General features: G+C 34.6%; 3 protein-coding genes across 7 annotated transcripts; 1 reads left to right on the top strand and 2 right to left on the bottom strand.

Annotated features, from left to right (window-relative positions):
• The first annotated feature begins 4,448 nt into the window (after nucleotides 1-4,448).
• Nucleotides 4,449-5,330, top strand: LOC132184765 (early nodulin-like protein 15). The gene is made up of 2 exons (XM_059598506.1): nucleotides 4,449-4,676; nucleotides 4,784-5,330. The coding sequence occupies exons 1-2, from the start codon at nucleotides 4,496-4,498 to the stop codon at nucleotides 5,131-5,133; spliced, it is 531 nt and encodes a 176-aa protein (XP_059454489.1). The 5' UTR covers nucleotides 4,449-4,495; the 3' UTR covers nucleotides 5,134-5,330.
• A 1,265-nt stretch (nucleotides 5,331-6,595) lies between these two features.
• On the bottom strand, nucleotides 6,596-11,461 carry LOC132184513 (uncharacterized). Of its 2 annotated transcripts, none has more exons than XM_059598171.1 (10): nucleotides 11,295-11,461; nucleotides 9,650-10,652; nucleotides 8,783-8,867; nucleotides 8,575-8,670; nucleotides 8,307-8,459; nucleotides 7,953-8,060; nucleotides 7,694-7,813; nucleotides 7,385-7,510; nucleotides 7,175-7,258; nucleotides 6,596-6,886 (listed from the first exon to the last, which is right to left on the bottom strand). In XM_059598171.1, exons 2-10 carry the CDS (start codon nucleotides 10,630-10,632, stop codon nucleotides 6,761-6,763), a joined length of 1,881 nt encoding a protein of 626 aa, XP_059454154.1. In that variant the 5' UTR covers nucleotides 10,633-10,652; nucleotides 11,295-11,461; the 3' UTR covers nucleotides 6,596-6,760. The 2 variants fall into 2 exon arrangements, with proteins under 2 accessions (XP_059454154.1, XP_059454155.1); XM_059598172.1 differs by having other exon boundaries at nucleotides 11,299-11,461.
• A 2,825-nt stretch (nucleotides 11,462-14,286) lies between these two features.
• On the bottom strand, nucleotides 14,287-21,226 carry LOC132184512 (protein SUPPRESSOR OF npr1-1, CONSTITUTIVE 1-like). 4 transcript variants are annotated; one of them, XM_059598169.1, is made up of 8 exons: nucleotides 20,956-21,226; nucleotides 18,777-20,876; nucleotides 17,484-18,674; nucleotides 16,024-16,088; nucleotides 15,561-15,903; nucleotides 15,343-15,436; nucleotides 14,801-14,930; nucleotides 14,287-14,663 (listed from the first exon to the last, which is right to left on the bottom strand). In XM_059598169.1, the coding sequence occupies exons 1-3, from the start codon at nucleotides 21,145-21,147 to the stop codon at nucleotides 18,033-18,035; spliced, it is 2,934 nt and encodes a 977-aa protein (XP_059454152.1). In that variant the 5' UTR covers nucleotides 21,148-21,226; the 3' UTR covers nucleotides 14,287-14,663; nucleotides 14,801-14,930; nucleotides 15,343-15,436; nucleotides 15,561-15,903; nucleotides 16,024-16,088; nucleotides 17,484-18,032. The 4 variants fall into 4 exon arrangements, 3 of the variants coding, with proteins under 3 accessions (XP_059454152.1, XP_059454151.1, XP_059454153.1); XM_059598168.1 differs by having other exon boundaries at nucleotides 15,343-15,903; XM_059598170.1 differs by lacking the exon at nucleotides 15,343-15,436 and having other exon boundaries at nucleotides 15,677-15,903.
• Nucleotides 21,227-21,827: the final 601 nt, after the last annotated feature.

Genomic DNA, 21,827 nt, shown 5'->3' with positions numbered 1-21,827 from the left:
AAATGAGGAAAATTGTTGTTAGGATGGAACAAAAGTTGGATATCAAGATAAACGTTATGAAAAGAAAAAAAAAAATGTTATTTAATAAACTGAAAGCTATTATCATTCGATTAGGATGATGTAACAGTAGAAATCCGCTATTAATTTTTCATTTTACAAGTTATTACTGATTTAAAGGCCGAGTTTTACTTGTCATATATAACTCTACTAAATAGTATTACTTACAAAAAAAAAAAAATATTGACCAGGTTGAAGTGCATTAGAAAATGAAAACCCATTTCTTTCTTTTTTTTTTTTTTTTTTTTTTCTTTTGAATTTTTTTGCTGCAAAGGAATACATTTTCATGCATGAACTGGATTTTCATATTCTCAATAATTCCCAGTGCAGGAAAAGAAAAACTTGGAAACAAAGGAATAAAACTCAGTTGATAAATGGTTGTTCATGAAAGTGCAAGTAAATCAAAATCCACATGGAGTTAAAATTATGAAAAAGTGATAGTTAAAGAGAGAGGAGTGAGATGAGATATTACTGAGAAAATCGCCAACAATGAATCGGTTTATCTCAGCCCACAGAATGAGAGAATCTGAAGAAGTCGGACTAGTCCATGAATTTTCCTTGCCTCCAACCAGAAACTCTCTGCCTTCAGAGAAGGCCAGCAAAAAAACAAAGAGGGTCAAAATTGGAATAATAGTTTTCAGAGAAGCCATTGATTCAAACACACTCTGAAAGTATTGATTACTACTGATGAGGAAAAATGAGGGAGAAATTAATAAGGGTGGGTGTTGGTTCTTTTATAGAATTAGGTATGGTTTTGGAACTCCACTCGGCTATTGATTGGTTCGGAGTATACGAGGATGTTCATGATCAGTGCCACGTGTAAAAGGCAAAACTGCAGAATCACATAATTATTTACTTGAAAACAGATTATTATCTATTTCTCAAAAAGAAAACAGATTATTATCTTGTTTCAAGTAAATTGCTTATATTACTCAAAAATACCTTTTACTTTTTGGCACTTTTTTTTTTTTTTTTTTTTTTTTTTACATGTCCATACAAGGGAGGGGAGATTCGAACTAGTAACCTCTGTTTCATGAGGCATGAATTATTGCATTAAACAATTGTTTCTTTCTCAAGGAAAATTTAAGTGATATTTAGGCAATCAAAAGGACACAAATTTCCTCAGAACTTGTTTGGAGGAAATTTTTATCCGAATCAAAATAGAGAAAAAGTGTTACTACTAAACGTTGGACTTTCCCCGCAAAAATTTGGAATATGAGTTGTCTTCTTTAACCATTTGAGAGGAATCATTTTATGGTTGAAATAAAATTTATTAGCAGTTTATATGATATTAGTATTACATCATTTGAAAAATTTAAATGATTTGACAACCTAGGTACTATATACACCATTAAATGCTATAAAATCTAAGTTGAACAATAATATATATAGCCAATCTCTGTATAATAACATATTCAATGCTACCATAGCATATTTAAATTTGAACTCGTTCAATTATTGTAAGTATGATGATTAAGGGTTTGGCCGGTTCCAATTTTAGGATACAAGAGACATATGTCATAATTTCAATGAGTGCAATTTTAATTAGAATTATATTGGATTCAAGCAGAATCTGATGATGAACAAGATCATACTGTTATGTTGATAATTGATGAAACCCATTTAAAAAAAGAATGACAAATAAATATGTTTGTTTTGAAACCCATTTTGAGGGGCAATGAAGGCTGTATTATCATTTCTTATCTCCCTGTCTTAGCTATGGATTTAACAAAAAAAGTATTAGAAAAATAGGACAAGTATCATTTGCTTGCAAAACTTGGTGATAACTTGCTTACTAGCTACTTGGGTATCCCAAATGTCCAATAGTATCAAAAGTGTTTTTTATTGGGCCTTAATTTTGCTTATATTAGACGTTTAAACCAATTGTGAGCGGCTCCTAGATCTCCAATTTAGTTTTCTCATTTTTCCTCGCATACAAGTTTTGAATTAGAGAAATGCTATGCCTCATTCTCTTAACCATCTCTTAACTATCTCCATTCATATATTTTTTTAAAAATCTACCATTGAATATATAGGACCCATATGTAAACCTACAAATTCAATGATGAATTTGAATTCATTTAAAAAAAATGGTTAGGAGAATGAAGCTTATCATTTCTCTTTAGGTTATGCGGCATTAGCTAAATAAAAAAAAATCCAAGGGTTATTGGAGAATGGAAAATGATAAAGGCACAATTTAAACCTAACTTTGGCCCAACTTTTCTTTTAACTTAAAAAAAAAAAAAAAAAAACCTTGCTTGTGGAGGAGAGAGGGAGCCTTAAACTAGAGAGAGAGAGAGAAATTTGGTCTAAAAATTTGGCCAAAGTTGAGTTTAAGTTATGACTGTATCACACCTCTCGGAGAATTTGGTTTTGGGATTTTGAAAGTTTGAATTTTGGGTGGTTCTTGAGTGGGCGGTAGTGATTGGGTTTGTGGGTGTGGCTAGGAGGCTCTCCATCATGCACTTTGTTGTCGGCAGGGTCGCAACGCCAGCTGACACTTGGGCATAGAGAAAGAGAGATTAGATTCTCTGTGGGTGAAACTAAATGTTCTGGTTTATTTTTAATCCATAGACCTTTTTTTTTTTTCCTAATAAATTACGAAAGACATTGTCATACCAAGAATGAGAAATGCTATAAATTATATTGTTATTACTGATAAGCAAAAAAAAAAAAAAAACTGATTGAGAATACCACATCAACAAAGTGGAATAAAAGTGGGGTGCATGCATAACATTATTTTGTTGGAGTAAATCGCTATTTGTATTGTTTTGATGATCATCCAAGTTTGATGATCATTTTGTAGTGTTAGACTTCTATTGCATTTAATCTAAGGATTTATTAGCAGTATCACATCAGTAAAGTGAGATAAAAGTAGAATGCATAACATTACTCGGTTTGAATTAGTTCTAATACAATAGAAGTCTAATACGGCAAAATGATCAAACTCGGATGATCATCAACGCAATAAAGTAGCGATCTACTCCACGTTAGAGGTCATTGAGTAAATTTCAAATTTTATTTTGTTACATCTAATGGTGTGGTGTCATGTCATTTAAAATTAAGTAAGATGAATAGGTAAAATAGCGATAATCAATTTTACGGTCAAAATTTTATTTTGTTCAATATTATGGTATACAAACTGTCATATCATTAAAAGTTAACATCAATAAATCTATAAAATCTAATTAATTTGAACTATAAAGTAGAGGATCAAAAAAGTTAGCAAGCTCCTCCATAAGGTTTCCAAAAAGTGAATTGAAATGCGGCAATGGATTAACTCAGTGGTAGCATACGCATAGGTATTGTTGTGAGGGGTCATGAGGAGCATATACTTGTAGCACGTAGCCTAACCAAATTTGGGAGGTTAGAACTGGTAGCAGCAGAGGCTTTGGCAGCTTTCCATGTAGTTGAATTAATTGAAACCAAGGGTTAAAAAAAAAAAATTACCTAGAAGGGAATGCTCTTCAAGCATTGAAAGTTGTGAGATTCATGGGCCACAATTGGAGTAAAATTGGACAACTAGTAGCAAACATAAGTGGGGTGCTAGACTTGTTGCATAGCTGGGAGATTTGACAAATTAGTAGAGATGCTAATTTAGCTGCACATGAGTTAGCTAGAGCCACCTTCAAACATATCATTGATAAGATTTGGATGGAAGAAATTCCTCCTCATTAGTGATGTTGTTGTTTTATAGCAAAATGCTCTATTTTCATCATTATGAATGAAATCAACATTCCTTAAAAATAAAATTAAGAAAAAAAAAAAAAAAAAACTTCTCCAAACTTGATGTGGTAAGAATGTCATTTTCCTTAAATTAAAATTGACACGTGTCAATTTATTGGATTTTTCCGATCCAATTCAAAGTAAAATTGAAAAAGAGGGATTTAAATTGACAATAAACACAAACTTCAAAATATGAACTTATTTTTATCCTAGCTAGATTAAATTTCGATAACTTAATGATAGAGAAATAGGACCCTGTAGGTAAGCTATTATTTGTTAAAGTTCTCATGTTTATATTTTTATGTCCCATCATCAAAACATCAGTAAAACTCATAATAATTTCCATTAATCAAACATTAATTTTTTTTTTTATTGCTAAATTCAAATTCATACGTTTATATCTTTATGATGATGGTCCCTTTTTCCTATTAAATCCAGAAGGTTCTCTTTCTTCACCTTTTCAAGGACAGGTTAAAAGAGAAGCCGAGGTCTGAAAACGGACCCACCAGAAGTCGAACGTTAAAATGACAGGTAGACCCAAAAAGGAGGGGCGGCAATTCCTAGCCACTCTCTCTGAACCTCTTTTCAGAACCTCTCCCGTAACGGCTAGTTTTCTCCCTGTCTCACTATAAACAGCCCACAAACGCCTCCATTTTCTCACTCAACTGTCTCTCTCTCTCTCTCTCGCTCAAAGCATTATATCAATCCCACCATGGCTTCACACAGAGCTCTACTATCTGCAATGCTACTCACATATCTCTTCGTCTCCTTCACAGAAGCAAGAGAATTCTTGGTTGGAAGCAAGACCAATGCATGGAAAATCCCATCCTCTGAAGCTGAATCCCTCAACAAATGGGCTGAAGCCTCACGTTTCCAAATTGGAGACTCACTCGGTATTATTTTCTCAGATTTCCTTCATCTGGGTTCTTGTTCTTTTGCTTCAAGAATTTGCATCATCATCAGGTTGTCCTTTTTTTTTTGCTCATTTTTTGATTTACAGTTTGGAACTATGATCCGAGCAAGGACTCTGTGCTTCAAGTGAGTGAAAAAGACTTTGAGAGTTGCAGTACTTCGAGTCCTATAGCTGTGTACAAGGACGGAAGCACCAAGGTGAAGCTTGATAGGTCTGGGGCATTCTATTTTATCAGTGGAGCTGAAGGCCACTGTGAGAAGGGCCAAAAATTGGTCACTGTTGTGTTGTCTGTGAGGCGTCAATTCTCTTATCTTTCTCCAGCACCTTCACCGGTAGAGTTCGAAGGCCCTGCCGTGGCTCCGACGAGTGGTGGTGTGAGTTTGAAGGGTGGATTGATGGTGGTCTTTGGGTTTCTGGTGGGGTTGGTGTTTTTCTGAGGAAGACTATCAAATTATTTTTGTGATTGGTAGGATTGATTCAATTTATTGGTGGTAATTATTTATTTACAGGAGGAGATATTTGTGTTCTCAATTCTTATTTGTAATATTCTTTTGAAATTATATTAAATTTCGACATTAATGATGTGTATTCTTTATGTTGTGTATAATGATGCTCTTATATGATCTTTGAAGTACTTAGCTATCTCCCTTGACCACTCAGGAATATCAAGTGGAGAAATGATTTGGTGCATTCTCCCACCCATCTCCCCACCATCTTCTCCGTTTAATTTAGAGAATTTTTTTTTTTTGGAAAAAATCAAGATACTAAAGAGAGAAGATGGTGGGAAGATGGGTGGGAGAATGCATTGTAGCATTTCTCTATCAAATGATAATGTGAATGCACATAAATTAGGTTCTTCTCCGATTCAAATGAACACAAGAATATCTAGTTAGTTATAGTAGATGAATATTTTTGTTCATTCAAAAAGTGAAAAAACAAAAATACCTCAAGTATAAATAAAGATATTATCTACTTTATGAACGAGAGAGATAATCCTATTCCAATGCACATTGATAAAATATTAAGAGTAATTATATATATACCAAATTTCTATCCCAAAATGCTGATATGACAATCACAATCAATTTTTTAATTTTTTTAATTTTATTTTAATAATGACTAATCCGAAGGTTGGTTAAGATTGTCACACATGAACTTCTAAGATATTTGCTTTGAAGTAACCTTTCGTTACATTTTGCAGCTAGCTATCCACAGGAATTGTCCATAATACAAGCTAACATTCAATGTGTTAAACACGAATAGTAACCTAGACTCGCCCATCAATCTCAAACCCCATTGCTTTCTAACCAAAGCCAAAATAGACAACTAATTAAGGTGGGGTTGAAAAGGAAAATTCATCTACCATACCGACAACCCAACCATAGAGTGTCAAACAATATCTTAATCCACAAGGATGGTGTTTTCAGGACCTTTTTACGAACAGATATCTTCCTTCAAACTTCCAATCTTTTCAACTCAATCTATTAAATTGACATATATCCCCTTAAATCATGTGACAGATTTCAATTTGAAGAAAAAGACAGGCTTATTTTGCTTATTCAGTAGGTCGAGAAATGCATGCTTTTATTCATTCCTTAACGAAGAAAAGCATGTGGATATCTGCATTACAAGAACTGACCCATCTTCCTTATAAGATCACAAAATTTTTGGAACGCTCCGTAATCACCCTAACTAAAACTTGTACACAGATAAATTCTATGAAAACAATTTCAGACTTTTAAAAATAGTAACACACTTAGTATATGTCTCTTCCCAACGTTTAGATTTAATTAGCAAAAAAACTTTGGTTGGGACATTTTATCTCACCACCCTAAGTATTATTTCCAAGTTCAACCTCACCACCTGTGCACACACACACACGAGAAAGAGAGAGAGAGATATCACAATGGAACAAATCAGATTACTATTACAGCCGCAAGAAGCTGATTCACCTCCAACAAGTCCATAGGCAACAAAGGACGACATAGAAGTTCAGCAGCAACATACATGTTCATAAGTGACAAACAAACAGCACGCAAAGAAGGATGAGACCAGCAAACATTTTCATTTAAGGAGGGTCTTGACAATTGATTTGACATTGAGTTTCTTGAGATCTGTATATGACTGTCCACAGCCAACAAACATGACTGGTGCCCCAGATATGTAAACCATTGAAAGTGCAGCTCCCACCTACACCATGAATTTCAGTTATAGATCAGATGTAACGATGAGCAGGATGAAAACAATCAAACCACTAAAAATTTCAAAACCACGTGCTGTTTGAGATTGGGATCTTAAGCAATTTGGGCAGCACAATGTGAGATAGCCCGTATGGAACCCACCTGCCCAAATAAATTTTAAGCTGTCTGACGACCTACTCAAGCAGGTGGGTTCTCTCTCACATGTGCTATCCAAAGTGCTTGCAATTTGGGCAAAATATTGCTAGAGATCCTTAACCTGCAGTTTGAAGAGTCTTACCTTATCATCAATAGTATCAAACTTAGTGAGCAAGATCCCATCTATCAATGTAGGATTTGGTGAGTTCGAAAGGTCAGCTAATTTCTGCAACCACAACAGAAGTGTAGTATAAATAACTCAATTATAGAATGATTAGAGAACAAATAATCTCTAAAAAACAAGAAAAGTCCACGCAACAATAGATGACAATCCGGAATACAAAATTCAAACCTGATTGAACTTTGAAAGTTGATCAACAGCATCATTTCCAACCAGTGCCTCTCCAACAAACAAGACCAGATCTGGATTGTTAATGTAAATAAGCTTTGAGAGTGCTCTCATCAACGGTTCATTATCCTGAAAAGCAAGTACATGTATCAAAGTATCATTATCCTGAAGAGCATACTACAACTATCAAAAAGAACACAACAGCAAAAGACCAAACATGTCAGATTAAACTCAAGCCCTAATTATCTACAAAAGCATGTAGCAGATAGCACTACTAAATTTTTATAATATAATACTAGCTATGCGTGATACCTGCATTCGACCAGCTGTATCAACAAGAACAACATCAGAACCATTGCGTGTTGCCTCCTGGATTGCTTCCTTTGCTACAACTGCAGGATCTTTTTCATAGCCCTTCTCAAATATAGGGATCTTACAAGAGAAAAAGATAACAAGTCAGATATCACCATCCAGATTGTAGTAAGTATTCATTTTATTGCATGAACATTTCTCACCAAGTAAAGAAGCCAGAGATCCTGGTAACCAAATGCCATAACATCAAATATCATACCTGGAGTCTTCGTGCATGAGTCCGTAGCTGCTCAACAGCTCCTGATCGGAATGTGTCACAAGCAGCCATCATGACACTGACCTTATGCTGCTGAAGCCAGTAGGCAACCTGCAAAGTTATTTTATAGAGTGACTATCTGATCAAAAGCTAAACCAGTTAACCTGTGTGGTCATAGGACGAATGTATATAAAACTCACACACACACACACATGCATCCACTGCTACAGAAATCTATGGGAAAAGCTAAACCTTAGCAAGATTGGTTAATTTCTCACCTCAACATACGCCATTTACTTTTTATTTTTGACAAGTTTCCCAACTTCATTTACATATAAAAAACTAATGACAACTTACCTTGGCTAGATTAGTAGATTTCCCAACTCCATTCACGCCAACAAAAACAACAACATATGGCTTCCTCTGTTCTTTGGCGGCATGCACGTCCCTCAATATGTCAATAGAGCGCCTAGGAGTTAAGATACGTACAAGAGCTTCTTCCATTGCTGCCTGCAGTCATGTTTCATGTCTTGGTCTTAATCTTATTACAAAGTAAGAAATAATGAGAAACGACTCGGTTAAGATTGTTAAGATTAAATATTGGAGTAAGGGATGAAATCCAAACCTGCACTGTTGAAGATACCCTTGTGAATGAAGCCAATTTTTTCCCTTCAAGACTTGCTGCGACTGATTCACAAAGTTTCTCAGCTATCTCCTCGGCCTATGAATATCATAGCATGGAGCTTTAAGTAGCAGTCTCAGCATGATTGAGAAGTACTGATAGAATAGATATGAAACATAGGTAGATCATTGAAGCAGATAGAGAAACATACCACATTCTTGGTCATAAGCCTATCCTTGAGAGCTTTCAAAGCCGGTTCCAGGTCTGACCTCTCCAAATTTGCTTTGCCCGCAATACTGAGAGCAGGAAAGTGAATAAAGAATGAATCAAGAATCCAACAATTTCAATAAATTTTTCTACAAAAATGGAAATGGTAATGCAATAGTAAAATAGTATAGCCATTTCTACCCTTAAGACCTGTAGTTGACAGTTGATCCATGAATAATTCCAATATACAATAGCAAGGAGGAAACTTTAAGGGATCAATAAGATAAAGCATAACAGAGCCTTCTTGTAAACTCCAGGATTTGAAAAATAAATAAATAGAGCCAAAAATGAATTCAACAATTTAAAGAGACTTATTATAACTGTTGTTATTATTATTATTGCTATTATTAATGGTAAGTAATAGCAAGAATGAGAGGAAAGAAGGAAAATAGGTAAACTCCCAACCCACCCCAAAAGAAGTACTCTGACTCCAGGATTGTTTAGGCACACTTGCAAACAATATTTACAGTACAGGGAGCACAATCTGAATTGCAAAATAAGTTGATTTCAACAGAAGTACATTAACAGATGAAAAAAAAAAAAAAAGAATTTATTGCCCAACATTTGACATTGAATTGTCAGAAAACAATTTCCTGGATGAGGATACTGGCCTAGGAACCACTAAATATTTGTTTTTCAATAAAAAAATCTTGCAGAAAAACTGAAGCAACATCTTTCAACTGAATATGGCTGAAACAACTAAAAACTACAACAGTGACCCGAAGTTCTGTAAACAAAATTACACGTATCAAACTAATTTAAATCATAAATGCACAAAGCAATAACCAAGTACTGAAATCAATAAACTTACCTTTGAAACATTGATGAAAACCACCCCTTCTTCTTGGTTTCAGGCTTGTTGTCCTTCCCCACATCCTCCTCATCTTCTTCAGCCTCACTTTCACTGCTGAAGATCTCTTCCTTGTCCATCATACTTTCACCATGATCTGCTGTAACAACCTCTATATTGTCCCCATTCTCACCCACATGATCTGTAAAATCCAATTTTGCTTGAGGAGGTGAATCATCCCAAACTCTATTCTTCTTTGTTATCTTCTTCTTTGACTCAGCCTTGGACTCAGCCTTGGAGCCCTTGCTAACAACAGTTTCTGTTTTCTTTCCAGCTTTAGCTCTAAGCTTCTGAAGCTTATTTACATCAAAAGCCCCAGCATCGGAACTTGCATCTCCTATACCGTTAGCAGCACCATTCACCTTAGATTTTTCACTATCGACATGATAACCATTGGAGTGTCCATTCTCCAATTTATGACCTTTCCTATTATCACCATCGTCACCATTGGCCAAATTACCTTCACTCTTTTTCTTACCAACTCCTTCAAATCCACCATTTTGCACCTGCCCTTGCTTCCTACTATTATTTAGAGGCTTGCCTGCCACCTGCTTTGATTTCTTCAAATCCTCGGCCCGAGCCTCAGCCTCCTTCCTCAGTTGCCTAAAAGTTTCATCAAAATCACCATAGTTCGTTCGTTTTGGATCATATATTTCTGAAAACTCACGCTTTAACATCAGAAGCAAATCATCCACATACAACAGATGGAGAATCCGCTGATACACAGCGACAAATACAAGGCCAAGCTCGTTATGGAAAGTCCATTTGAGCGTGTATGCAGCACCCGGGGCATCATAGTTGTATGATGCTGCACCAGATCGTTCTTCCAAAAGACAAGATCTGATCAAGGTGTCAATTGGTGATCCCCTAAGAGCATTTCCAAGCTCTTTACATGTCCAGAGGATTAATCCCCCTCGGGTAAATATTAGTAACTGCTCTAACATCTCCTACACTTGTATACACCCTGCAATCAGATCCAGCATATATCAGAATACCAAACCCAGGGATTCAAACATGAATTCGAAAGAAAGGAAATTAGAAGAAAAAAAAAAACTGCATGCAAAGCTAAAGAAAACCCAACTTCAAATTTTATATTTTCTAGTTTTTTTAAATTGTTTTAGATCTAAGAAACACCTCCACTAATCATGCCAAATACAACTATGTATCTACGATGAAGGGAACGATTTCATATAACAAATATAGCATAACCACAACATTACTCTTTCAATATCTGATATTTTCCTATTTCTATCAGAAAACAACCAGAAAGTTGGCGCACATTAATTTAAGAACAGAGATCGTGGACGCTATTCAAACTCCAACCTGAAACAGGTCCCAAATTCAAGTCCTTTTCTCACAATTTCACGGCCAACAAACACAACCATTTAGCATACGTATATACAGCCCCTAAATGCGAGACGAATTTAAATTCCAAGCCCTAGAAATTAACGATCATGGATTCAAAATCTACGGGAACAGAAATCAGATACAATCAAATTCATACACCAAACAAGACGAAATCCCCACAAAATTTTTTATCATTGAATCCATGAATTTTTTTTAAAAAAAGGGAATTTGAAGGAATCAGAGACGAAAAAACGAATACCTGCCTTTCCTCGGAACTCAGAGAAACCCTACGAACGAAGAAAACCCAAAAAATGGAAGAAAAAATAAATAAAACCAAAAATAGAAGAGAAAAAACAGCCCGCGAGAGAGAGGGGAAAAGGGAATCAAAGTGAGAATTTGTGTATGTTCCGCTATATATAGACGCGGTTTTAGTGTTATGTTGTAAAAGGTGGGCGGGTGTTCTTTGACCAAAGTCGTTTGACGGTGAAAAAGCAGAACTTGGCGCACGCCAGGAAAGCCTTGAGATCGCCAGGGCCACAATAATGCAAAGTAATTTTAGAAGTTTTTTTTTCTATGTTTTTTTTTTTTTTTTATCTCTTTAAAAATAATATAGCTATTAAAATTATTATTAAACTTATAATTAGTCATAATTAAATTTTGATCAAATGATAATTTTAATAGTCATGTCATTTTTTTTTTTGACATGTCCACACATGGGAAGGGGGAGGGGGGATTCGAACTAGTGACTTCCACTTCATTAGGCGTGGTTTACAGTCGATTGAGCTACCCCTTGGGGACAGTCACGTCATTCTTGAAAGAACTCAAAAGAAACATAAAAAAAGACTTATAACATTACTCTTATTTGCCCACATCTTCACAGTTAAAAACACAAAAATAAAAGACAAGGATTTTTATTTTTGGAAAGAAACCTTCAATTCCATTTATTAAATTAATATTTTAAACTATGTAATTAACAATAAAAAATAGAAAAATAGAAAAAAAAAAATTTTTTTGATTAAGTCACTGTGACTTCTATAGAACAGGTATTATATGTCCATGTGACATTTAAATTTAGCCATAAATACAATATAGAGAGTTAAATTGATAATTAAATAATTAAATGGCATTCCATAAGTAGTATGTTAATATCTTGCTTACATTAGAAATTTGTCAATTTTTTTGAATATTTGGATTGGAGATGTTTCTATGTTTGTTTATGTGTCCTTTATGGATCATGATTCCTTACAATTTTAAAGAAATAATAGATTCTCAAATTACGCAATTTTAATCGTTTTAAGTATCGAAATGCTTGAAAAATGCTACCTATTAAAATTGTAGTTAGTTCCAGTTAAAAATTGAATATATTTTCATCAGTTTCTAACTCTCTATGCTGTACAAAGCTTTGAGTAAAAAATTGTATTTTAGTTTTATGAAGAAGAATTGTTTCTACAAAAGTGAAAAAGTATTTTGGAAGGATTTTTTTTTTTTTTTTTGTTACCTCCCTAACATGCCATTTTTTTAATATGTAGTATTTTTCAAATGTTTTGATGCCTACAAATAGCTTAAATTACGTAATTTGAAAATTTACAATTAAAAAAAAAATTATAGAAAATCATCATCGGTGCTTTATTGGGTAAATCTTGTATGATCAAAATCACTAAATAAGAAGATCAAATATGGATATGGTATTAGACAAACCTTACTTTCTGTTAGTGGAAAAACTTGTGTATGACTCCTTTTCCACATTAGTTATAGCAAGAAAATCTAACCTTATCTTTTTTCTTTTCTTTTTTCAGAAAATGACTTTTTTACCCTTTTTATCAGACCATAAAAAACTTTCTTATCTAAAATTCTGAATCGGAATAATCAATACCACCGCCTTCTAAAAATAGCCTCTTTTTTTTTTTTTCTTTTTCTTTTCTTTTTTCTTTTTGGTTGGAGAAAATGAATAAAGATTCCGATAATTAATTTTCTAAATTACATGCAATTTGAAAAGCTCTCTAAGAGAATTAAGATGATTTGGATTTGGGTTTGAAAGGAATCCGGATTGGCTCAAACAAGATGTATTTGGGTTTGGATGGATCCACCCCCATGTTTATAAGCTTATAAAATGCAGAAGTTGCATAACCACAAGCTTTCCAATGGCTTTTGTTGCAATCTGACTTGGACGACAACTCTTTTTGGATATTGAATTTTGGTTGAGATCACAAATATTGGATTTTGTTTTTCTTTATCTTGAACTCCATATTTTATAAAAATAGTTTCATTATAATCATTATTTTAGTCACATATAACCTTATTAAGATATAACGGAGTAAAAAAATTGATGATCGCTCAAGTGATAAATAGTAAAGATGACAAAATCTTAAGTGATAAATATTAGAGAAATGTTAAGGGTTAATAAGTTCTTCATATTTAGATAACAAAATCTACACTATTTATTTGCTAAATTTTTAAGGATTTTGTTGTGGAATTATCCTAGAAAATCTAAATAAATTCATCATCATTAACTGGATCTGACTTTTAAGCACTAGGCACTAAAAGCAAGAGATAACAAGCTTCATGATCTTTACTAAGAAAATAATTGGAAATTTATCATATTTTTTCACAACTAAATGCAAAAAATAAAGAAAAAAAAACAAAAATTAATCACACACGATACCAAAATTTAAGTGATTCGGCTTACCAAGTTTACATTCACTAGTGAAGGCAACCCAAAGAAAATTCACTATAAAAAAAATGGAGTAAAGTACAAAAGACTAACAAAACGAGAAAATGACTCAAAACCCCCAAAAGGCAAAAACACCCAAATCCCACAAAAGAGTAATAAGACGAGAAAACCACTCAAAACCTTAATACGACCAAATCTCACACTCACACAAAATAAGCAAAATGGCGAGATTTTCTAACGTCTATTTTTCTCTAAGCTCCCTTTTTATAGAAGCTCAATGTCGGTTAGAAAACAAGGACTCCAACATTGTTAGGGGTGAATATCAATTTCAGATACACAACAGAATTAATCTACATACCCTTCTTTGTGCAAATTAAATAGTCACACTAGCACCAAAAAATAAACTCACAATGCAGAATAATAATCAAGCAACCCACAAGCAAGACACCAAAATTTTTACATGGAAAACCCTCCAATGTGAAGGGAAAAAACCACGGGACCTAGTCCAGTCAAATATTTCACTATCAACAATAATGAGTTTACAATTGTCTTCACTAGAAAAATATTTAGAGGGGAAATATCCAGAGGTTATCACCACATCAAGAATATATGCATTATTGGATTAAATATAAATTCATCACCCTAAAGTGGATTCCAACAAGAATAAAGAAAGATCTCACCAAGTATGTATTAACAACAAAGCGACTGGAGAGAAAGACCAACGATCGACACCAATCAATACATAGTACTCATCGTCAGAAACAACATACTAAAATTGCATCAAGTTCGGACCACAAACAGTGACAATTCCAAAATCCATTGGAATAGAAACTCCAAGTCAGCAAAGCACAAGCCCAACATCTGATGGGATTAGAAAACAACTGGGCACCACTGTCTTGTAATTCATAACAGAAAACTCCTATATGCAGAAGGATTCCCAAAGCTTCTAGGTGAACCCTACAAGAAAAAGAGAAAAATGATAAAGTTTATAACCACTGTACATGCCCATCAAAAAGAGCCAAAACCCTAAAACAGTATAATAAAAAGAATTTTTCAACAATGGTTTATTTTGAACCATATTTTGGATGCCATACCTAACTTGGATAGGTAGACTTATTTCCCATTGATGCCTAAGAAGAAGCCACTTTGCGGCGAAGAAAGTATTCCACATGTCAAGTTGCCAAAAATCCTTATCTTTTTCAAAGTCCACCAGCCCAACCATCTCTGCACATATGTGAATAGATAAACAAACACACAAAAAAATCAAGGAAAATACACTCTATCTCCTGAACTGTCTACTCATTTATACTTTTAACCCAAATATTTAAAAGGTGACGTTTTACTCCCCAAAGTATCTGATATTGACATTTGATCCTCATGAAGTACACTTTACTTTCCTAGAGTATTTTGAATTGGCACTTTACCCATGAGTTCAAATGTCCTTCATGAGGGTCAAGTGTCAATATTAAATACTTTGGGAAGGGGGGATAAAATTGCACTTTTTAAAATTTGGGTTAAAAGTGCAAATGAGTGGATCGTTTAGAGGGATAAAGTGTATTTTCTTCAAATAAATAAATAAATAATCCCCAACCAATGACTATTAACATCAGCTATTTCTATTCAAAAAATTATTTACCCTTCTTAGCTTTTTATCTTCTATCTACTCCAAGCATCGACAGCAGCATGACCATACTATCATACTCATCTATCCAGCTCTTTAGCAAATAAGTCTCCAATGAAATTAAAATTAAGAAAAAGCATCAAGCTAAAATCCAATTTAATTGTAATTTGTACCATGGTTTTACCACGTGAAAATGAGAAAACATGTGATTTAGCTAACAAAAAATGAAGTACCTTGTTCAGTGTTTTGATTGGAGTTGTATGAGGAATAGACTTTGAAAATTTATTAGCAGTGTTGCCAAATATTTTCATAGAGTTTAAGCCATTTTACTTGGAAAAAATAGTCCAACCTCTGACACAAAAGATTGATCCAAAGGAGACAGAGTAAACAAAATTTTCCCTCTAAAAATGAATAGAAAAAGCTTCTGATCCACAGGAGACATGTTGCTGAACATATCTTGAGGAAGGAAAATATTGTTGTTGGCCGGCACACTGCCCGTCAGCACCCACAAGAGTCCCAGAAGCAGATGAGTTATAGCTAGGCAGGCAATAGACCAGTGAACCCTCGAGCAACATCCTATGAAGAATGTAACAGTCATCAATTTCAATTAGTAATGCCACATTTGTAGGTAAACATTTGCAGGATATACATCAGATTCATTAGAAATTTCCACAAAGTCTATGGATCAGGACATACCGTATGAGAACCATCCACATGAAGATTATAATGATCATCCAACTGAGTCAAGGATCCATTATATCCTGCAAAATGACAGAATAAACAAAATTTTCCCTCTAAAAATGAATGTAAAACCTGCTAATTCTAAATTGTTAAGTTTTGGTTGTTTTCACAACACTCTTGGACTTGTCTATGAGATTTTTCCGCTGAGTGCATTAGATTCATGAACTTAATCGAGCACCAGGGTGAGTTCAGTCATAGTTAAGTAAGCTATCACTAAAACGAGAGAAAATATTCACAGAGCAGAGCACCCTTCCTCGAAGAAAAGAAGTGTTCAACCGTTTCTTCATTTCTAAGATAAAGAAACCAATATTAATAGTTTCCTTAAAAATCCAAATGCCTCCTTCATGAAAAAACTCAAACTGTTAAGAGTAGAATCTATGGACAATGAAAATAGAGCTGTGGCAATCTCCAAGGACGTGTAGCAACATGAAGATCATGATTCAAATGAATAGCACTTCCTATCCCAGTAAGAATAGGATACAAAGTGAGACATGACACCAAAATTTCATCATGTATGTACTTACCAATCAAAAAGAAAGAAAGAAAAAAAGACACACCAATAGATACTAGCACCCTTTATCAATTAGTTCATAGTGACATTATGATCAAGCTTTTATGTTAGAAGAACTGATTTTCTCTTCAGTGTTATTGTGTGATCTTAAGAAAAAAATGGAGAAAAATAATGAAAGAAAGACAGAAAAAAAGCAAATATGTGAAAAATTTAACTAAACCTTGAAGTAAAAGAAAAATTTTAGCAAAGTTTATGTTCATCTAAACTTTATCCCTAAGCTATAAGGCCTCAAAAACTAAATTTTCATCCAAGAAGTGATCAAGCAAAATTGCATGAATGACCAAATCTTTGAACTGTGTCAATACCAATCTTACAAAATTGCATAATACTAACACAAATAAAACAAGAAAATAGAGAAGTAGCCATTACTAATTGTAATTTGAGTCTCATTAAGGTGGCTTACTACATGACAGAAAGAAAAGTATGAGCATGGGATTTAGAGTTGCTAAACATTTACTAAAAATTGCAAGTCAGTTGTTTGCCACAAAATTCAATTACAATCGCTTAGAAAGTTTTACCTTAAAAACTTTACAAAAAAGAATTATTAAGAGAGGCTATGGAGAGTAACACCACTAACATGAAATTTGCAGCATGTTAACAGCTTGCCAGCATAACGCAAATCTTGCATAATGCACAAACCCAAAGCAAAATGAAATCCTGAATATGCCATAAAAATAATAAAGCAAAATACTATAAAAGCAGGAACTAGTCCCTCAAATAAAGCAATATTAATTTCAAAGGGTAATAAAAATGCTCTAGTGGATGAGCCAGGTTGTGAAACCAACATGGCTAAGAATCCATATTATGTGTAGAGCCAAAATTCAGTAATAAGTGAAGCACTTACATTATTATAACCCAAGTTCTGGGGGTGATTTGATTGATGTAATTGCGATTCACCAAGATGCATCTGAAATTCCTCAGCGAAAGTGAGAGTACACAAGTTGGTGCCTGTAATTATGGGCTTGACACAATGAAGGATGCGTTTTCCACGTTGGTAGAGTCCACCACAAGGGTGTTGAGAAGCATTTAATTTCATTCTCAGATCTTGGCAGCTATACAATTTTCTAGAGCGAAGAATGCCTCTGTTGTTGTGGGTACCATCACCATCTTCTTCATCATCATCATTACGGCGTCTCTTAGAACAGAAATGTAAATTGTGCCATTCATCATCATCATCATCATCATCATCCTATCTCTGTTCTATTGGATTCCTGTCGCTTTCATCATCATCATTGTTGAATCGGGCCTTTGACCATCTCATCTGAAAACCAATTGGTGTCCAGTGAGGGAAGCCAAATCCTTTTATGGCATTCGAAATCGCACCCCGCAAGGTATTTAAGAGCCGTCCAAGTGAGCAGAGCAGCGGCATTGTTGAACCTCAACAATCCCTCCCTCAACATGACGCTCCCGCGACTCGAACCCATGACCCTGGTTCTGATACCATTTGGTTTTCAGATGAGATGGTCAAAGGCCCAATCCAACAATCATCATCATAATCAGAATCATAAGCATAATCCTCGTCATCATCATCATAATCAGAATCATAAGCATAATCCTCGTCATCATCATCATCATCATAATCATCATCATCATCATCATCATCATAATCATCATCATCATACCCTTGTTCTATTATATGGAATGCACAGCTTTTAAAGAACACTAACGGTGGAGGCTCGATTTCAAATTTAACTCGAAGATTATTCGTCGTTAGCTGAGAATGGTATGATTCGTAAATTAACAATACATGATCTGGCCTGGTGATCTGATTTATCATCAAAGCGCCATAAGAACGGATTTCCTGACCATTATTGAAGACTCTAAAATCAATAACAAAAGTAGATTGATCCTTTCCATCATCCATCGGTCCAATAACAGCAGAGAAAGCAAATATTGTATTCTTTGAATCAAAATGTAGAGGCCCGGTATCTATTTCACACAAATTAGTATTTGAAACCTCTTTATAATAGCTGAAGCAATCTGGAATCCTATTTCCCGGATATATACACTTAAAACCACCGACCTTAGGATGTCCCTGTTACACGGATATGACAAATTTTAAGTGATACAGCCTACAAATCAAGACAAGCACTAACATGTACATATATATGAGAGAGAGAGAGGGAGAGAGAGATACCTCACTGAATAAATGATTGTGTACAGCATTCCCTATTTGTTCAGGGCAATAGGAGAAGTCCATCCACCATAGCTTTGGGAAGTTATTAAATGGAAATCTTTCCAATGACGTGCATCCACCCAAATCTACAGATCTTATATTTCGTGGAAGCTCTGGAACTTCTTGAAGTTGCTTGCAATATTTCAAGCGAAGCTTCTCCAATTTGACAAATTTGTTGAACCATATAGGAAGGCTAACAATAGCGCTTCTGCTTAGATCTAGACGTTCCAAACTATTGAAAGAGCATTCAAGTTGAAACTTTTGTTCCAATGGTTGCAGTGCCGAAGATGCTGTTCCATTCCACAAAAGATTTGGTGGGACAACTGTATTAAACAATTGAGATCTTCCAGCTTCTCCTAAAAATACTTCCAATGATGAGCAACCTGGAGCATACACTTCTCTTACATTTGGTGGGAGTACTAGAATTTTTCGAAGTTGCTTGCAATTACTCAAGTTAAGCTCCCCCAATTTGACAAATTTGTTGAACCATATAGGAAGGCTAACAATAGCGCTACCGCTTAGCTCTAGACGTTTCAAACTATTGAAAGAGCATTCAAGTTGAAACTTTTGTTCCAATGGTTGCAGTGCCGAAGATGCTGTTCCATTCCACAAAAGATTTGGTGGGACAACTGTATTAAACAATTGAGATCTTCCAGCTTCTCCTAAAAATACTTCCAATGATGAGCAATTCGGAGCCTCCACTTTTCTTACATTTGGTGGGAGTACTAGAATTTTTCGAAGTTGCTTGCAATTTCTCAAGTGAAGCCTCTCCAATTTGACAAATTTGTTGAACCATATAGGAAGGCTAACCATAGCGCTACCGCTTAGCTCTAGACATTTCAAACTATTGAAAGAGCATTCAAGTTGAAACTTTTGTTCCAATGGTTGCAGTGCCGAAGATTCTGTTCCAACCCACAAAGGATTTGGTGGGACAAATGTATTAAACAATTGAGATCTTCTAGCTTCTCCTAAAAATACTTCCAATTGTGAGCAATTCGGAGCCTGCACTTCTCTCACATTTGGTGGGAGTACTAGAATTTTTCGAAGTTGCTTGCAATTTCTCAAGCGAAGGTACTCCAATTTGACAAATTTGTTGAACCATATAGGAAGGCTAACAATAGCGCTACCGCTTAGATCTAGAAATTCCAAACTATTGAAAGGGCATTCAAGTTGAAACTTTTGTTCCAATGGTTGCAGTGCCGAAGATGCTGTTCCAACCCACAAAGGATTTGGTGGGACAAATGTATTAAATTGAGATCTTCCAGCTTCTCCTAAAAATACTTCCAATGATGAGCAATTCGGAGCCTCCACTTTTCTTACATTTGGTGGGAGTACTAGAATTTTTCGAAGTCGCTTGCAATTATTCAAGTGAAGCTCCTCCAATTTGACAAATTTGTTGAACCATATAGGCAGGCTAACAATACCGCTATACGATAAATCTATCTTTCTCAATGATTGTTGTGCTGGAATTTCTGTTCCAACCCCCATACGCTCTGGTGGATCCTCCGTATTAAACAATAGAGATTTTCTACTTCCTTCTAAAAATATTTCCAACGACAAGCACCCACTAGCACTTACTTCTTCTACATTTGGTGGAAGTCCTAGAATTTCTCGAAGTTGCTCGCATCCAATCAAAGAAAGGAACTTCATTCCAACAAAACTTTCGATACATCGAGAAAGGGTAACAATACCACTCCCCGATAGATTTAATTCGTACAACGTGAACGTGGAGCCCCAATCAAGTGCCCTTAAGGAATCACAACAGTAAATATCCTCTACACATTCCATTTTAGGAAAGTTCTTAAGCATTGAAAAATTCTGAAAATAGATTTCCTCTAGAGATCTAGACTTGAAGCTTTTCGGGAAACTTCTAAGATTAGAGCAAAAGGAAATGGTCAAGTTGTTGAGCTTATTAAGTGATCCAACAGAATGATGAACCTCAACTAGATTTTCGCAATTAAAAAGTGCCAACGACTCTAAATTTGGGATCCTTGAAACATCAGGGATTTTTTCAAGGAAAACACAGTCATAGAATTTCATAGTCGTCAAGTTTTGGAATTGCTGTCAATAAAAAAAATGAAATAAATTAGTTTGAACTTTGAAAGAAATTTACAACAAAAATTTAAAATAAAAATTTTACCTGAACTCCGTCCAATATCTTGATGCGACTATGAGCCATTCTTAAAATCACAAGGTACTTTCCACGAAAATTGGGTGGAAAATATTCTCCGGGATATCCTTCCCAATCTATCAGTCTTAACTGATTAGAAAGAAAATTAGGCTCTCCAGAAAGACATGCATCACGACATATAAATAGTCTGAGGCTTGTCATCTTCTCAAAGGCTGTGGGACTCAAGTGTATCGGCTGGCTTAGTTTAGGCAAATCTATCAATATGCCTTCAACTTTGTTTGTTCCCTAGCAAGACAATGTATAGATAAGTGTACCAACAAAATCATAACATAAAGAGACTCGCTAGAACTATAATTCTTGTCATGATAAAATTTCTATATCTATTTTATATAAATATATAGATATATGCATTTATTGCTTCGTAAAAAGAAAGAAGGTGATAATCCATCTGCTTTGTCTTCGTATATTGCCTTTTCTTTTTCTTTTGTAATATTTTTAGTCAAGTTTCATTTACTTGTTATTGTACAATGAATAATAAATCATTGAGAGAGGCACCCCATTTGGTAAAGTTATAAAAATGATTTTCGGTTAAAAAAAAATAAAAAAAAATTGAGAATTAATTTGGTGGCCCGGTGGCGGGGGTCACGTTTTTAAAAAATTTTGTATTTGGGGTTCATAATTAATGAAAATTGGTTTGATAATTTTCAATTTAAAAAAATAACTGAGATATATTTTTACAAAATAAAACGAAAAATTAATTAATTAATATATTTTTTTTAAATGTTGCTCCACGGTGGCAGGCTACCACCGCAGTGTTTATCTGGCAGCAGCATGGTGCCAGTGTTTTAGAATTGAAATTTTTTCGAAAAATTTACCAAATA

This window comes from Corylus avellana, chromosome ca6 (assembly GCF_901000735.1).
Source record: "Corylus avellana chromosome ca6, CavTom2PMs-1.0".
In the NCBI taxonomy this organism is placed as follows: domain Eukaryota; kingdom Viridiplantae; phylum Streptophyta; class Magnoliopsida; order Fagales; family Betulaceae; genus Corylus; species Corylus avellana.
The sequence above is the reverse complement of the archived record's forward strand: the minus strand, read 5'-3'. Positions and strand labels throughout refer to the sequence as shown.

Excerpts from the sequence above, each read along its gene's own strand:
- LOC132184765 (XM_059598506.1), top strand. The coding sequence starts at position 4,496 with ATGGCTTCACACAGAGCTCTACTATCTGCAATGCTACTCACATATCTC. Across the intron at positions 4,677-4,783 it reads CCAAATTGGAGACTCACTCG|TTTGGAACTATGATCCGAGC; the intron begins GTATTATTTTCT and ends TTTGATTTACAG.
- LOC132184513 (XM_059598171.1), bottom strand. The coding sequence starts at position 10,632 with ATGTTAGAGCAGTTACTAATATTTACCCGAGGGGGATTAATCCTCTGG. Across the intron at positions 7,814-7,952 it reads CTCATGCACGAAGACTCCAG|ATCCCTATATTTGAGAAGGG; the intron begins GTATGATATTTG and ends TTCTCTTGTAAG. Across the intron at positions 6,887-7,174 it reads TTGATACTATTGATGATAAG|GTGGGAGCTGCACTTTCAAT; the intron begins GTAAGACTCTTC and ends TTCATGGTGTAG.
- LOC132184512 (XM_059598168.1), bottom strand. The coding sequence starts at position 21,147 with ATGACAAGCCTCAGACTATTTATATGTCGTGATGCATGTCTTTCTGGA. Across the intron at positions 20,877-20,955 it reads AGATATTGGACGGAGTTCAG|CAATTCCAAAACTTGACGAC; the intron begins GTAAAATTTTTA and ends TTTTATTGACAG. Across the intron at positions 18,675-18,776 it reads ACAATCATTTATTCAGTGAG|GGACATCCTAAGGTCGGTGG; the intron begins GTATCTCTCTCT and ends TCCGTGTAACAG.